Genomic DNA, 15353 nt, shown 5'->3' on the forward strand with positions numbered 1-15353 from the left:
TTTCCTGGAATTGCAACATACATTTAATCAAAATAGAAGTTTCAAATGAGCTTTTAAATGACAGTTTTTAATCAAAAGTTTATATATACATATATATATATATATATATATATATATATATATATATATATATATATATATATATATTTTTTTTTTTTTTTTTTATTATTGCTTAAACATACAAAAACACCAATTAACAACAGTCAGAAAATTCTTATTTTTAATCAAAAGTCCTCGCTGCGCTCACTGCCACCCGATTTAAATACGTTCCCTTCCGCTTCTTGCAAAGGAGGAAGTGACGCACGGTGCTGCCAGGGCTCGCTGTGCTGATCGTTTCGTTTGCAGCCGACGCAAGAGCGCGAGACAGACAACATCATCAGATACGAGCGAAATACTGGATTATTCGCCCGCTACAAAAACCCCCGCGACCGTATGTACCCACAGCCACTGTCCGGTTGAGATGCATCGCTTTAGCTGCCCATCTGAGGGGGGTTTTGTCTGGGGGATGGATGGAGGAGTGGGACATGTAACAGTTAGTGAATTGGGATAAAGTGGGATGCGAGATGCTGCTGTTGGCCTGTAACACCGAGCCGCTGCGCTGCATCCTGCGTGCACAATGTCACGTCTGTTATTATTATGATGTGTTTGAGCATCAAAGCACGGTCGTCTTATGCAGTGGTGCAATAAGCTCTTGTTTTATGCATGCATGTAAAATATTAATTGGCCGACCGGTAGAGTCAGTTTACAATCGGGACCTCAGGCTAATTAAAAGCCATAACGTTACTTGTTTTTCAGAGGATACTGAATGCAGTGCGTTTATGCGCATTTGCTTTGTATCTGATTGTTTTTCTCAATTGCATTGGATTATATTTAGATGCGTAAACTGCATGTTTTAAATCTCATAAATCGGATGCACTCAACCAGTACGAGCAGAAACACGTTGCATCTGACATCAGCATGCGCCTTAAAGGGTTCTTATTGTTAAACTCGACGTTTTTCTTGATAAATCATTGCGTAACACAGGATTTGCCATTTTGCATGTTACTGAACTCATGCAATGCAGTTAACGGCTTTGTGTTCCCGCACATCGATTTTGATTGACAGGTGATGTAGAGTGTGACTTGAGGTCTTGAGGACATGACTGATAAAACTGCATTGCATTTTTTCCCCACTTTTCTTTATCCTGACCTATACTGATTATTTAAAATGTGCAATAGTAATTATTATATACTGCAATAACCATTAATTTATCCTTAGGCTACTTTGATTAAAAAAACACATTATCAATCAAAAAGTCAATTATTTAAAAAAGTGACGTGCACTGTTTTTCCTTGTTGAATGCACATTGAATTTGAATCTTTAGCATATGGCATCTGTAAACTTTTTAAAAAGGTTTGAATAAATAGAAATGTAAAAATAACAGTCAAACCAATTATTGGTCCGTTTGTGCATTTAAAAAAATAAAAAGCTATTTTTTTTTGCACCAAGTAGAAACTTACTTTAAGGATCTATTATAAATTAATATACACACATAACTGTATTTTTTTTCCAAAGAAAAGCAATGCACAATACAACTGTCTTGTAGGTCATGGTTTAGTTGAATGTTATGTCGTCTTCTGTCCTATTCTTCAAAGGTGCTGAAAGATAAACATCATGAACCCTGTTTATAGCCCTGCATCATCAGGGGTTCCTTATGCCAACCCTAAAGGAATAGGATACCCAGGTAACCAGAGATGAGCTCTGACTCACTTGCATGCAATCGATAGGAAGTGTCTGGAGTTATCACACCATATGCAATTAAGTTCCAGCACAATGTCTTTGCTGTTATTGTTAATTGCTGTGATTATTTTTTCCTCCTGCACAGCGGGATTTCCTGTGGGTTATGCAGCTCCAGCATACTCCCCCGGCATGTACCCTGGCGCTAATCCAGCCTTTCCCACAGGTAAGGGAAGCCCAAACTCTTTTTTTCCCCCTGTGTTTTTCAGTTTCCACGAAGCCAAAACATATTTTGTTACATGGATCTTCTTCAGTCAGCCAAAAAATATATCCTGAGGTTTTTGATTTTTAACATGTTTTAAGAAGCTAGACAGTGCTGTTCTTGGGTTACAGCTCACATTGTTTTTAATTTTCAGTATTTTCCTTCAGCATTTTTGTGCCTGAACTCATCAGTATGTCTTAAAGGCATAGTCCACCCAAAAATGACAATTCTGTCATTTACTCACCCTTAAGTCGTACCAAAACTGTATGATGTTTTTTTTTTCCCTTCTGCAGAACATAATAGAAGATATTTTGAAGAATGTTGGTAACCAAACATTTTCGGTTTCCATTGTTTTGTTAGTCCATACTCTGGAAGTTAATTTGATTACAAACATTCTTCAAAATATCATCTTTTGTGTTCCGCAGAAGAAAGTATGTCGTACAGATTTTTGATCGACATGAAAGTGAGTAAGTGATGATGGGATTTTCATTTTTGGGTGGACTATTCCTATAAAGCCAACTTGACATGACATTAACTATCCATTTTGCCTTTGGAATCTTGCATATTTCCAGATAAAACTAGATGTCCTTGAAAAATATAGGGTTGTACTTATTTTATCCAGTAATTGTTTTCCCACAAGGTCAATTTTGATGTGATGCTCACTTTTTAGAAGCATTGCTAGCAAAATAGATTATTGCTTAAAGGGGTCATATATGATGCTATTTTAAAGATCATTATTTTGTGTATTTGATGTAACAGAATATGTTGACATGCAAAAAACACATTATTTTTCAAATACTGTACATTATTGTAGGTCCTCTATGCCCCGCCTCTCTCAAACGTCGTTTTCTACAAAGCCCCTTCTTCTGACAAGTGTAGTCTGCTCTGATTGGCCAATTGACCCAGTGCATTTTGATTGGCCCAACACTACAAGCACGCATCGGAAATGTAACCCCCCTTACCATAATCGCGAGCTTCAGCTTTCAAAGTAAATATAAAGACTGTTAATAATGTCCTTAGTTTTACCATCGAGTGTCTGGTGACAGACCCAGTGATGATGCTCATATGTATTTGCACACAAGCTGCGGCTAAGAAAGCTGACTCCACTGTGATGTGACCCCCCCCCCCCCCTCTCTCACACACACATACAACGCGTTACTCTACACTGCGCAAAACTCCACGTTTGAACAGTCAATAGCAAATACATAAACTAATAACAAAACATACTTGCAGTCGCTGATTCAGAAGCGCCAGATTGTCATAGCAAAGTCAGAATTACCTCCTCTCCTAGGTTCACGAAACTGTCGTCCATAAAAGGCGTTGCACAAATTCGAACATCTGGCTTGTGCTGTTCTGTTGTAAGTAATCTTAATGATTCCTAAATGCATCTGCTTTCAAAAGGCCAAATAAAGTTATTTTGCTTTCACCTAGAAACACAGCGTCTCCATGACACAGCTGCATCAACACTATACTGCGGTTACTGAAACACGCCTTCTTTCTTTGTGTGCCCTTTTGGGTGGCATTACGCAAATATTTCCACATCGTGACGTAGACATGTGGGGGTGTGTTTGAATGAGCCATTTTAGGGGGGCGTAGCAGAGTCTTAACTTTTATAAAGAATATCTCTTTGGTTTTGAGACTTTAGTCTTTGCAACTTCATGGATCTTATCTATGCACAAACAGCTTGTAACACTCCAAAGAGAAAGGAAAACTTGAAATCGCATCATATGACCCCTTTAATTTTCTTCAAATTTAATGTCATCTCTACAGGTTATGCTCCCGGGACCTCTTTCAAAATGTCCTGCTCCCCAACAACAGGTGCTGTACCCCCCTATTCCTCATCACCCAATCCCTACCCTGCTGCAGTCTACCCCGTGAGAAGTCCCTACTCCCAACAGAACCCCTATGCACAGGTAAAGCAACATAAATCTGGAGATTATGAAACGTAAATAATGTCAAACCTGCATTTTGTTAAAATATTGAATGTTTTTTCCATAGCAGCAAGGCACTTACTACACACAGCCCCTTTACGCAGCGCCGCCGCATGTCATTCATCATACAACGGTGGTCCAGCCCAATGGCATGCCAGCGGCCATGTATGCCCCTACCATTCCCCCGCCCCGCCCTAACGGAGTAACCATGGGCATGGTAGGAGGCACCACCATGGGCATGGTAGGAGGCACCACCATGGCGATGTCAGCTGGTGAGTCTCATCCAAATAATCCACTGAAATTCATACAGTTCAAGAGGAAATAGTAAAAATGCATTTTTTTTTCTCCTCAGGGACATTGTTAACTACTCACTCTCCAACCCCAGTCGCGCCCCACCCTTCAATGCCCACGTACCGCCAGCCTGCCACTCCCACCTACAGTTACGTTCCCCCGCAGTGGTGAACATGACACTGTAAGTGCAAATTCCACATTTGTCAGCTCTCATATTTACTGTTGTAAATTTTCCCAGGTGAGATCCAGTCAATAGGAGTCTACGAGATATTCCCATAGGAGAATTTTGGGAATTTCATGCAAGGACAAAAGATCTCCTCATGCAGATTTCGCATTCGGTTTAATTGGTCATGAAAAATTGCTGACAGAAAGATGAAACTAACTTTATACATAGCTACATTATTTTGTATATATACGTTATTACCCATGCAGATTTCATATCAGATTTAGTTGGTCATGCAAATTTGCTGCATTGACTGGCAGAAAGATGTTTGATTCAAAAGTTACTTCATATGTCGTTACACTTGACAATAGAAATTTTTTGCCCACAAAAAAAAATTCAATTTGGGATAATTATGAATTTGCTGAAAATGCTTGGTTTAAATGTGACTTCATGCATCACTATGTGTATGCTGTGGACATATAAATGATTATATTGATAGTAGAAACTATTCTATTGATTATAGAAAATTTCACTAAATTGTCACTTTCATAGGAATCTATGCAGTCTGTAATTTTGCATAAGTGTGATACATTTACCCATGCAGATTTTGTATTGGGTTCGGTTGATCACACAAATTTGCTGCATTGACTGACAGAAAGTCAGATATATCTGATGATCAATGCAAATATACTGCATTGATCATCAGCAAGATGCTTGGTTTGAAAGTGACTTCATGCATCACTACACTGTGACCGCACCTTTACTGTATTTATTCTCACAAATATAATCTGATTTTGTTGGTCCCTGTGTGAATAATTGTCTTTTTGTTGTCTTCAGGTCAAAAGATGGTAGATATGCATTCTCACTGTCCAGTATTTGTACAATTGGAGCTGACACTACAAGTGTTATCAGCCAGTTGCTCTTCCTTCCAAACATAATGTGAATCCGACTCCAGTTGGCAGACGAAAGGAAAGTGCATCTTCCCAGTCCGGCTCCATTACTACTTCCCCATCCTTCACTCATTCTGCAACATATCTCACGGCCGAAGACCAGACAAGCTCTTCATGCTGAATTGTGTTGTGTGGACTGTCTTGCAGTTTTTAGCTAACTCTTTAATTGGTGAAACCAGAAGGGAGTTGGATTTAGTTGTATTGGATTACCTATTGAATGCATGTATATATTTAAAAGAGGAAAAAAGAAGCAAAAAAAACCAACAACAGCGCTATCTTATTCTACCAGCTATGACCGATGCAAAACCATCAGCAGTTATTTCAAGCAAAAATCCAAAGGGATGGGGAAAAACAACTGTATATTAAATGCAATGTCTTAATTGTTCTTTCATACAAAATATTAATAATGTTAGCATTTAAAAAGCAACATTTTTGTTATTTTTCCTGGTTTTAATTTGGGTATTTGTCTTCTCTGGGTGACGGTGTGTTTGTTGTTGCCGTGCCATGATGGGTTTGTGCCTCCGCTTCATATGCCTGTTTTTAGTTGATAAGTTTTATCACTCTACATGCTCTCGCTGCAGTTAATTGTTGCACTAATTGCCTGTGTGTGTACATAAATTGGTTGATTGAGCTGTATTGGTGCTGAGAGCATGCTAACTCATTTGTGTACCTCTGGTTTGGTTTTCTTAACTTTTAAAAGTCTGAAAGATTAACATTGGAATCGCAGCGAGCTGTGACATTTTTAATGGTAAATTGTCGATGTGGTAAAAAAGAAAAAAAGGAAACTCAATTGAGTTGATTTGATAACACTACTGGTTACATTTGAGGAGGTGAATTTGTGTTGTTATTACTGACCCAAACATCGCTTGTTACGTCAATATTACACCGTAACTGACTGAATTGTATTGTCTTTTTACTTTATACATTGCCTATGTCACTTCGGTTAAAGAATGTTTTGTAACATTTAATGTGTTTTTGTTTTGTATTTTCAAGAAAGACCAAAAAATAAATACAATAATAAATAGTCTAGTTTCATTTTTTGATATAAACCAATTAAGGATCCAACAGTCATAGAAAACTATTTTCAAATGGCTTTTTTCAAACAAATCAGTCTGAAATTAAGATTTTTTAAAAATAATTTACTAATAAATGGAATTTGAGATTAAGTGCAAGAAATGACAAAAGCCCATGCCACAATGTCTTTGTTTTTACTGATTTAAAAGTTGTATAAGCTTAAATATGTAATTCTTATTGATTACCTTTCTGATTTAATTTTCATAATAACAGTGACAGCAACATAAATTCTATTCCAACTTCAATCACTGGATGTCGCCAAATGCCGAATAATTTCTTTGACATTCTATTCTAACCGTAGATGTTGTTTATGAAGGTAAATAATATAATAGTTTAAATTCCTAAAATCGTAGTATGCCTACTACACTACAGGTGATATCATACTGCGCGCGAGTCCGTTCCAAACATTTAAACGCTCGCTCGAGCCTCGCGGCTCGCGCTCAGTAGTAAACTGACCGTTACAAACCTAACCGCTCGCCTCATCGTGTAGCCTCGGTCAAACTACATTTTCAACACTTCTCTTTTAAAAAATAAGGTAAGAAAATGGTTAAAACGACAATATTAGTGTCCACATTCAACGATTACGTTAACTTTGCTGTCCCTTGAGTTCCTTTTAAAGCATTTAGATCGCATTTCGTATTTGTTGTTGTGACAGAGCTAATGATATCTTTAAAAAACAATATTCCAGCACACAACCTAGCCACTTTAAACATTAAATATATACTCCTCACACCTTAAAATATACGAAATATTTAGATTATTTAAACATTTATCTGTGTGTAGCTAAATCTCGTTGCTCGTTGTTTATATAAAAGATAACAATGATATAGAGGGAAAGAGGGATTTTATAATTTTTTAATCTCTTTGGTTTAAAGGAGTATGGATGCAGGTGATGCAAGTCAACCAATCACTCAGTCTGCAGAATATGAACAGGTAAAATTTACTAGCTTAACTTACATGTCACTCTCTTTGCTGCAAATGGGTCTGAAACACACTGCCTCTGGTCACAGGGGTTCCCATTAAAACTCAATTGATCATTTATAGTAGTGCACAGTCTCCTCTGAACAGCTTGGCAGTGATTCGTACAATTATGTAGTGCCTCAGGGTGACTAAGACAGTGTGTGTGTGTGAGAGAGATCTAAACCTCACTGATTACTGTAGGGTATTCATCACAAAATAATAATAAGGTCTTTCTTGTATGTAGGTTAAATTAGCCTGGCTAATCCTATATTTATATGGTGGGTTAAGAAATCAGAAAAGGCCTATATTGAAGGAAATTTACTCACCGCCCGGCCATCCAAGGTGTAGATAAGTTTATTCATCAGAACTGGAGAAATTTAGCATGACATCACTTGCTTACAAATGGATCCTCTGCAGTGATCAGAATGAGAGTCCAAACAGCTGATAAAAACTTTACAACAATATACAACACAACTCAAGTCAGTGGATTTGTTTCTTACAAACACACAGCTACACTTCAAAAGATGTCAGTTGATGGACTGGAGTCATGTGGATTATTGTAATGTTTTTATCAGCTGTTTGGACTCTCATTTTGATTGCACCCATTCACTGCAGAGGATCCATTGGTGAGCAGGTAATGCAAAATTTATCCAAACTCATTTACATCGTGGATGGCCTGAGGGTAAATACATTTCAGGCAAAACGTATTTTTTGGTGAGCTATTCTCTTAATAATCAAAACCTGTCTTTTGATTTTTCCTCAGGCACCATTAGTAATTTGCAAAGAGAACACAAAAGGGGATCTACCTGACTCTTCAACCAGTACACATCTTGGTCACTCTCCAAACGATGAAGATGCAAAACAGAAGTTGGATGCTGAGACATCCGCAAGAAATATTTTCAACAATAGCAATGCAGGCCCTTTCAGTGAGGCGTTTCAAATACATATTTCACATGTACTGTGGCCTCAAAAACTATTCAGATGCTTGTGCATGCTCAAGTCATTCTTAAAAATGTATAAATGCCATTGCATTCTATAATAAAATATCAAACCAAATGGCATCCCCACATAAATTATACTAAACTAACATTACTTTTCTGAGCTTTTCTGATTTTTGACTTTTTAATCAGCTGGTTATCTGTGATTTTTTTTTTTTAAGGAATTTTGCCTTGAGTTTCACTGGCGTTTGACAATAAGGTGTTCAAATACTTTTTGTGTAATTTTAAACAATATATCTATTGTTTTGTCATTTAAAAATAGCAAAACACTTTTTGTGAAATAATTTTTGAGGCCACTGTAGGTGAAACCAAACTTGTATAAACATTATTGTCTCTGGCAAAATCAAAAGTATGAAGTGCACAGGCTTGTCCTCATATGACTTTTGTTTTATTACTTTTAAGTCTCTGTCAGCCAGAGTGGCGGTGTCCAGTTTATCCCCTGCCAGCAGAGATATGATACCTTCACTCCCTGGTCTGGGTCTCCCATAATGCAGTATGCTGTCCACTCCAGCAATGGCACTTACATTGTATCTGAAGATAAGGGCCAAGGTAATGACATCACCATTTGACTCGTTCATTTGGATTATACTCTCATTTGAAATAATACCATATAAAAGTAAAAACCTAAGAATTTTTAAAATCCACGTTAAATAAATAAGCTCATAGACGTAACAATAAACACATGGCTGATTCTCATTAGAACATGTCTTGGCCACCCAAAATAAGACATTAGAACCATTAGGATTATTTAAGTTTGCATTTGACATTGTTTTCATGATAATAACATAGCAATGAAATATTTGTTCATTGCAGTAAAGGAATTCTGGTGAAGAAAACGTGCAAAATGCATGAAATGCCAATTAAAAAAAAAAAAATCTTAATGTTCCTAAAAAATTGTCTTCATTTTTTTATATATATACACTTCCGTTTAATCATTTAGACTCAATACAATTTTGAATGTTTCAGAAAAAAGTTTATGCACACCAAGGCTGCATTTATTTAATGCAAAATACAGTTAATATTAATAATTAGATTTAAATTATTAATAATTTAAGTATTTAAAAAAACAGTTTTCTATATGAATATATTCTAAAATGTAATTTATTTCTGTGATGCAATACTCAATTTTTAGCATCATTACTCCAGTCTTCAGTGTCACATGATCCTTCAGAAGTCATTCTAATATGATGATTTGCTGGTCAAGAAACATTTCTTATTATTAATGTTGGAAACAGTTGTGCCACTTAATATTTTTGGGAAAACAGTGATGCATTTTTTTGTCAGGATTCTTTGATGAAAATATTAATTGGTATTAAAAAAACATTTTGAATAGTATAGTGTAATTTCTTTCTTTTTATTTTAGAGTTAAAAGTGATCCATATATGTTCCTGACCGTTTTCATGCAATTTGCAGCCTACCAGGAAGCTGATTTGTTTTTTAAATTTAAAGACTCCAAAAATAATGCATCTTCTTTTTGTTGAAATCAAAAGAAAATCTAAGGACAGTCCTACACATAGACAGCTTTTAAGCATAAAAACGGCCTTCTGTAGCTTGCTTTGGTCTTGCACTCTGTCTGATGTGTGAATGACAGCAGAGGGGGGTGGGGAGAGGGAGGGTTGGCTCCGCTAGCCACTGCGTTACTGACATCAGGAGTCTAATGATGTCATAGTGATGTCAATGGCCCTGACAGTGACTGCACGCTTAGCTTGTGGTTTGGGCAGCATTGCATTCTGATAGCAGAGAGAGAAAGACAAGCTTTCAGCTTACTATACATGGCTGTGACTGGAGATGAGACAGAATCAGGTACGTCCGCTGTGTTCTGTCATTCTTATGTGGTTTTCAGCAGGTGGGGAACTTGCTTTAATATCTCAGTTTAGTTTGGCTGTTTTTGAAATTGACTGGGTCATTTTAAATTTCAACCGACTGTGTTCAGAGAACATGAACGGACAAACAGCATTTCAAATGCTCAAACAAAACTTTGAAGTTTTGGTAGAGACAGAGATTGTACTGAGAAAACGGTATACGATTTGTGTCAAATCTGTTCTCTCATTATTTTCTTGCGATGAATCATCTCTGCAGCATGCAACAGGCTGAAAGAATTAAATGTTCACATTTTTTGCTTCCTTTTGAGTTCCTCTGTAGCTCTCACTCGTTTCTTTCAGCACCTCTGTCGCTCTCTCTCTCTCTCTGAAGCGCGTGAATGCTCTGCCCACTCACAGTGCAGCTGACGTCATGTTGTTTCCTGGAATTGGACACCAGCAGGGAAATGTAAATGCTGAACGGCAAATAAGATGTACATTGACGTCAGTTCAGAGTCATGCTGTGATTACAGGCAGCTCCTTTTGCGAGAGCAAGACTACCAGATTAATCATCTCTTATAATACGCTGCAGTCTCCAAGGAGACAAAGAGAAAGAGAATAAGACACATTTAAAGAAATAATGCTGTGCATTTTTTTTTCCATTGTTCATGGAGCTTTGTAAAATGATTTAACTTGTTTCAATGAAGAGAGATCAAAAAGTAAGAACTTTAGCAACACCGTTTTGTAACTGTGACCACATAGTTTGTTGCTACTGGGGGAAATTGAATCTTTTTTTTTTTCATAAGAGCGTTTCACCCTGCACAAATACTGTATGTTGGAGCTCTTATTGGTGTGCAGTCCAGTTTACAAACACACTACGAGTAGATCTGTGTATAATCTACCAGTGTGACATACTCTGAGGTCACACAGTGTGATTGCTGATCTCCAGTGGGGAGTAATTCCCCGCCTTTGGTCCTTGCAGACGTTTGATTCAGTTTATCTTTAGGCCTGTTTAGTAACATGGTGATATTCATGGACTCATGGCATCAGACTTCAGAATGAACTCTGTGTCAGTATAATCTTTTGCAATCTGTTTAATTTTATTTATAATAAATATTTATAATTTATTTATAAATTCTATTATATTTATGCATATGCATTATGATACATTCTTATTTGAAATTTGAGACAAATATCGATGTAATTTGAGATTCTGATGATATGTTTCTGACTCTCAACCACAATGACGTCTAAATGTCACCACTACTTTGCTTGTGAAGTGTGTAATTGTGTTATGTGGTGGATTTTAACAAAGTAGCCAACTAATTTCAGAGTATAATTGTCCAAAAAATTAGTTTACCAGCAGTTTTAGTATGTTTCAGAAAGCAGTAAACATAAAATTATTTTTATATTATGTTCATATTGGGGCTCAGTCCAAAACACCTGGGACTGGAAATTAATCTCAAAATTCCAGGCTGGTCCTTCAATATAGAAAAAGGAAATACTAGTTTCAGTAATAGTTAGAAGTCAAAGGCATTAAGTCATTCATCTCTGCCTCATGACATGTTTATTGGAAACTGCCAGGGTTTTCACTCATTCTCGAAAATCTGGAATTTTGTAGAGCATGGTATGGGAAATAGGAGAAATGCTTTCAGTAAATGTCCTGAAAAATAGTTAGTTGTTTTTGTTGTAGTATAATGTTAACTCTACTCTATTGTTGTAGTATAATGTTTCTTTCTTTACTTACTTACTTACTTAGTCTATTGGCACCAAAAAGCTTTTAGACACTTCCTTTTTTTAAATGTATTGTTTGAAAAATGTTGTTCTATCATAGCATGGCTATAACACCCAAAACAGCCATAGCAATAACCACATTATCACACTTCCTTTCACTGATTAAATATTGCAGATGTGGGGCTTACAGAAATGATGATCTGGGATCATTGTGAGAGTGTTTTGTGCTAGGTGGTTAAACAGTTTTATTCTTTTGTAAAGAACAGTTACTGTACAATTTACAGAAAATGATAAATATTGAAATATTTTTTGTGGTAAGGTCAATGAAAATATTCTGAAAATGAACAAATCTGAATTACTGGCCTGACTGGGCCAGCAGAAAAATCCTTCTTACCTGTGATGGAAACACAAAATATGCAGTAACTGTTAATAATGTAAAATAATGTCTTTGAAATATTGGGAACTTTTCCACTGTAAACTAATGTTGGTGTGTTTTTGCAGCCACCACTGGAGGTATGTCTGCGTATCAGATTGCCTCTCCTGCATCTGGCCTTTCCCAGGCAATGGACGGCTCACCCGGCTCTCTGCCAAGCCCTCAGCATCTGACTGAGGAAGCATCACGTAAGAGGGAACTCCGACTGATGAAAAACAGGTAATGCCCAGCTGTCCATTCCAGAATTAGGGCGTTCACACTTGGTGTCTTTTTTGACAAGAAAAAGTTGACGAGTGTGCTTTTTTAGTTAAATAAAAAGCTGGCAGTGTTTTGGTTACAAATAGCAGCCGAGGGCGGCTTTTGTTGCTATAACAACAGCTGCAACGCTAGCCTAGCGCTGTGTGCTGCAGAAATGTCGGCTTTTGAAGTTAACATTGGCTTTTGAATAGTAGGGAGGGTAATGTCGGTTCACAACGAGGTTTGTGGGAGCGCAACATTATACGGGGAAGGAAACTGTATGGTGCTTCCAACAATTTAGTCCAGGAGCTCCGGTTGGATGATGCACGGTTTGCGGCATATTTTAGACTAGATAGAGTTTTGTACTCATATCATACAACTTATGCTCCGAAACTAGTACAATCTGTCTACCGGCTATCTTCTCCTTTTTTCTTGTTGTTTTTATTGTTATGGAAACGACTCGCCACTCGCTGTCAAAAAGGGGATTGACGTAGGGCGTTTTTTTTTTCTTTCAGAAAAGCTGAACTTTTTTCAACTTGAAAAGACACTCTGAGCTGCAGAAAAAGACGCCGGTGGTGGCGTTTTAAAAAGCACTCAGGGCTTTTTTGAAAACACGGTTTACTCCATAGGATTATGATGTAAAACAGATGCTGGCAGCTTCAAAAAAGACGCCAAGTGTGAACATAGCCTTACCACTGCATTCTGTAGCCTAAGGATGATGATACTCTGGGCAACTTTTTGAGCAATGTTGCCGTCAACATGCAACCAGGTGAGACACAGGGCCCACGACCGATCTAAAATATCCAGATAGAAATGTGTTACCTATTCTCAAAGGGAAAATGCCCAAGCAACATTGCTCAATAGAAGTTGCCTGGCAAAATTGCTCAAAAAGTTGCCCCGTGTATCATTAGCCTAAGAGCATGAAATCATTATAGCAGCTCATTGCAGTCCATCATGGTGTGTTGCGTGGTCTTTTCCTCAGTTTTTTCTGCACCTGAGGCCTTACATGTTCTTCAGTTGCAGCCACTTGTCTGCTTTCAACTTCTGATGAGGTCAAAGGCTTCTTTTCTTTGCTTGTAGCCTTTCACTGCATCGTGCTTGAGTATGAAAATTATGTCTCAGTGTGTGGAGCGTGTGCTAAAAGCTTTCTTTGTTTCATGACGATGCTTAGAATGGAAAAATCAAGCCTGTGGAATCACTTGCGTTATACATGCAACTCAAAAAACACCTATTCACAACCCAAGTTTTCCTGGTTTGGACTTGCTTTTACAAGCTTGCCACGACGATGCTCTGCAGTTCTGACTTGCATGAAGTGGAATCTGTAAACACAATGTAAGATGTACAGTATTCACGTTCACAGAGCTTCTCTGTTGTTGCTTCCAGGGAAGCTGCCCGGGAATGTCGGCGGAAGAAGAAAGAATATGTCAAATGTCTCGAGAACCGAGTCACCGTGCTTGAAAAACAAAACAAGACACTTATTGAAGAACTCAAGGCTCTTAAAGACCTATACTGTCACAAAACCGAATAACAACAGTCCATTGCAAACCAAAACACGACAGACTATACCGTTTACAGAGCAAACACACTTTTCACGTAAGGTCTAGCCACCGCTCGTAATAATAATCGTATAAGGTGACAGCTGCATGGTTGTGTGTCGTCCAGTGTGCGAAAGATGGTGACGTGTGCATGTGTGTACGCTGGAGGCCCGAGTGCTCCAGAGCCAGTCAATGTGGTGTGTTGCCCGTGTTGCTTGTGCTTTTGCAGGACGGCGGCCAAAGAGTACAGACGCAGGAAGAAGGACTATGTGCGGAGCTTAGAGATGCGCATCGCCGTCATTGAAAACCAGAAGCAGAAAATGACAGAAGAGCTGGACAGTCTAAGGCAAATTTGCGCTGGACAGTCCAATTCAATTTGATTCTGTTTTACTGTAAATTATTGTTGTCATATGTGTGTTTTATATCTTCTGTGAAAACTGAACAGTAGACCAGCACTGCCTATTCTCATTAGGCTTTTTTTGAAGATTTTATATTGACAATTGGATTATATATTTCAAATATTTCCTGTATCTACTTTAAGAGAAATATTTAATTTAATATTAAAGGACTGCTTATATGAGTCATTCACAAACACACCAGCTCCAAAACTGATATGAATATAGCTACTGTATATACTTACTGTAATATAGGATAAACAGATATGTGTTGAATAGATGAAGTGTTTTTTGTTTATGGCATATTAATCCAAAGTTCAGTTAAAAAAATGTGACTAAATACACCAAATATAACAAAAATGAAATATTGTTTGTAACAAATATATATTCTTGAATCCTTCCTGGTGTTTATTCAAGTGGCACAGTCCTTCAGTTTCCATTGAGACTATCAGCACAGTTTTATGTTTATCTTTAGCTTTTGTTTAAATAAATTTATCTAGTTCTCCATTTAATGGCGTTTTGTTGTTGCTTTTTATGTTGAGAGATCTGTTTGGAAATGTTTCACAGTGCAGTTATTAATCACTGTAACTTTTTTTGTAATAGAATTACTTTTAAATGTTCTGTGTATTTCATGCTCACTTTTAAGACATTTGGACTAATAGAATAATAACGTCTTAGCATTTTAGCACATTAAATGGTGTATTTTGATTTCTTACGATTACTCAAGGAACAAAGCAAGTCGGGTTATTAAAACATAAAACATTAAAGAATAGTTTAGATTAACCATATGTTAATTTAAGTAATGGATTTTAACAAATAATTTCGAAATGTTCAAGATAAATTTTACAGATACAATTTAACAGCCAAAAACAAAT

The 15353-nt window shown here is 37.2% G+C and overlaps 2 protein-coding genes across 5 annotated transcripts; both read left to right on the forward strand.

Moving 5' to 3' along the window:
• The first annotated feature begins 278 nt into the window (after positions 1-278).
• LOC306865300 (myelin-associated neurite-outgrowth inhibitor-like) lies at positions 279-6313 on the forward strand. Of its 3 annotated transcripts, none has more exons than XM_079409842.1 (7): positions 279-430; positions 1635-1723; positions 1865-1942; positions 3749-3891; positions 3977-4181; positions 4262-4381; positions 5201-6313. In XM_079409842.1, exons 2-6 carry the CDS (start codon positions 1654-1656, stop codon positions 4369-4371), a joined length of 606 nt encoding a protein of 201 aa, XP_079265968.1. In that variant the 5' UTR covers positions 279-430; positions 1635-1653; the 3' UTR covers positions 4372-4381; positions 5201-6313. The 3 variants fall into 3 exon arrangements, with proteins under 3 accessions (XP_079265968.1, XP_079265969.1, XP_079265970.1); XM_079409843.1 differs by having other exon boundaries at positions 3980-4181; XM_079409844.1 differs by having other exon boundaries at positions 295-430; positions 3797-3891.
• Positions 6314-6630: 317 nt separating this feature from the next.
• On the forward strand, positions 6631-15185 carry LOC306864732 (cAMP-responsive element modulator-like). 2 transcript variants are annotated; one of them, XM_079408930.1, is made up of 6 exons: positions 6631-6922; positions 7263-7320; positions 8111-8273; positions 8748-8894; positions 12380-12530; positions 14313-15171. In XM_079408930.1, the coding sequence occupies exons 2-6, from the start codon at positions 7267-7269 to the stop codon at positions 14461-14463; spliced, it is 666 nt and encodes a 221-aa protein (XP_079265056.1). In that variant the 5' UTR covers positions 6631-6922; positions 7263-7266; the 3' UTR covers positions 14464-15171. The 2 variants fall into 2 exon arrangements, with proteins under 2 accessions (XP_079265056.1, XP_079265057.1); XM_079408931.1 differs by having other exon boundaries at positions 6652-6922; positions 13932-15185.
• Positions 15186-15353: the final 168 nt, after the last annotated feature.

Source organism: Barbus barbus, assembly GCF_936440315.1.
Source record: "Barbus barbus genome assembly, chromosome: 46".
NCBI lineage: Eukaryota > Metazoa > Chordata > Actinopteri > Cypriniformes > Cyprinidae > Barbus > Barbus barbus.

Bases quoted from the DNA above. Each gene is read 5' to 3' on its own strand.
- LOC306865300 (XM_079409842.1), top strand. From the start codon at position 1,654: ATGAACCCTGTTTATAGCCCTGCATCATCAGGGGTTCCTTATGCCAAC. The intron at 1,724-1,864 runs GTAACCAGAGAT...CCTCCTGCACAG, and splicing joins TAAAGGAATAGGATACCCAG to CGGGATTTCCTGTGGGTTAT. The intron at 1,943-3,748 runs GTAAGGGAAGCC...TCATCTCTACAG, and splicing joins TAATCCAGCCTTTCCCACAG to GTTATGCTCCCGGGACCTCT.
- LOC306864732 (XM_079408930.1), top strand. From the start codon at position 7,267: ATGGATGCAGGTGATGCAAGTCAACCAATCACTCAGTCTGCAGAATAT. The intron at 7,321-8,110 runs GTAAAATTTACT...ATTTTTCCTCAG, and splicing joins AGTCTGCAGAATATGAACAG to GCACCATTAGTAATTTGCAA. The intron at 8,274-8,747 runs GTGAGGCGTTTC...ATTACTTTTAAG, and splicing joins TAGCAATGCAGGCCCTTTCA to TCTCTGTCAGCCAGAGTGGC.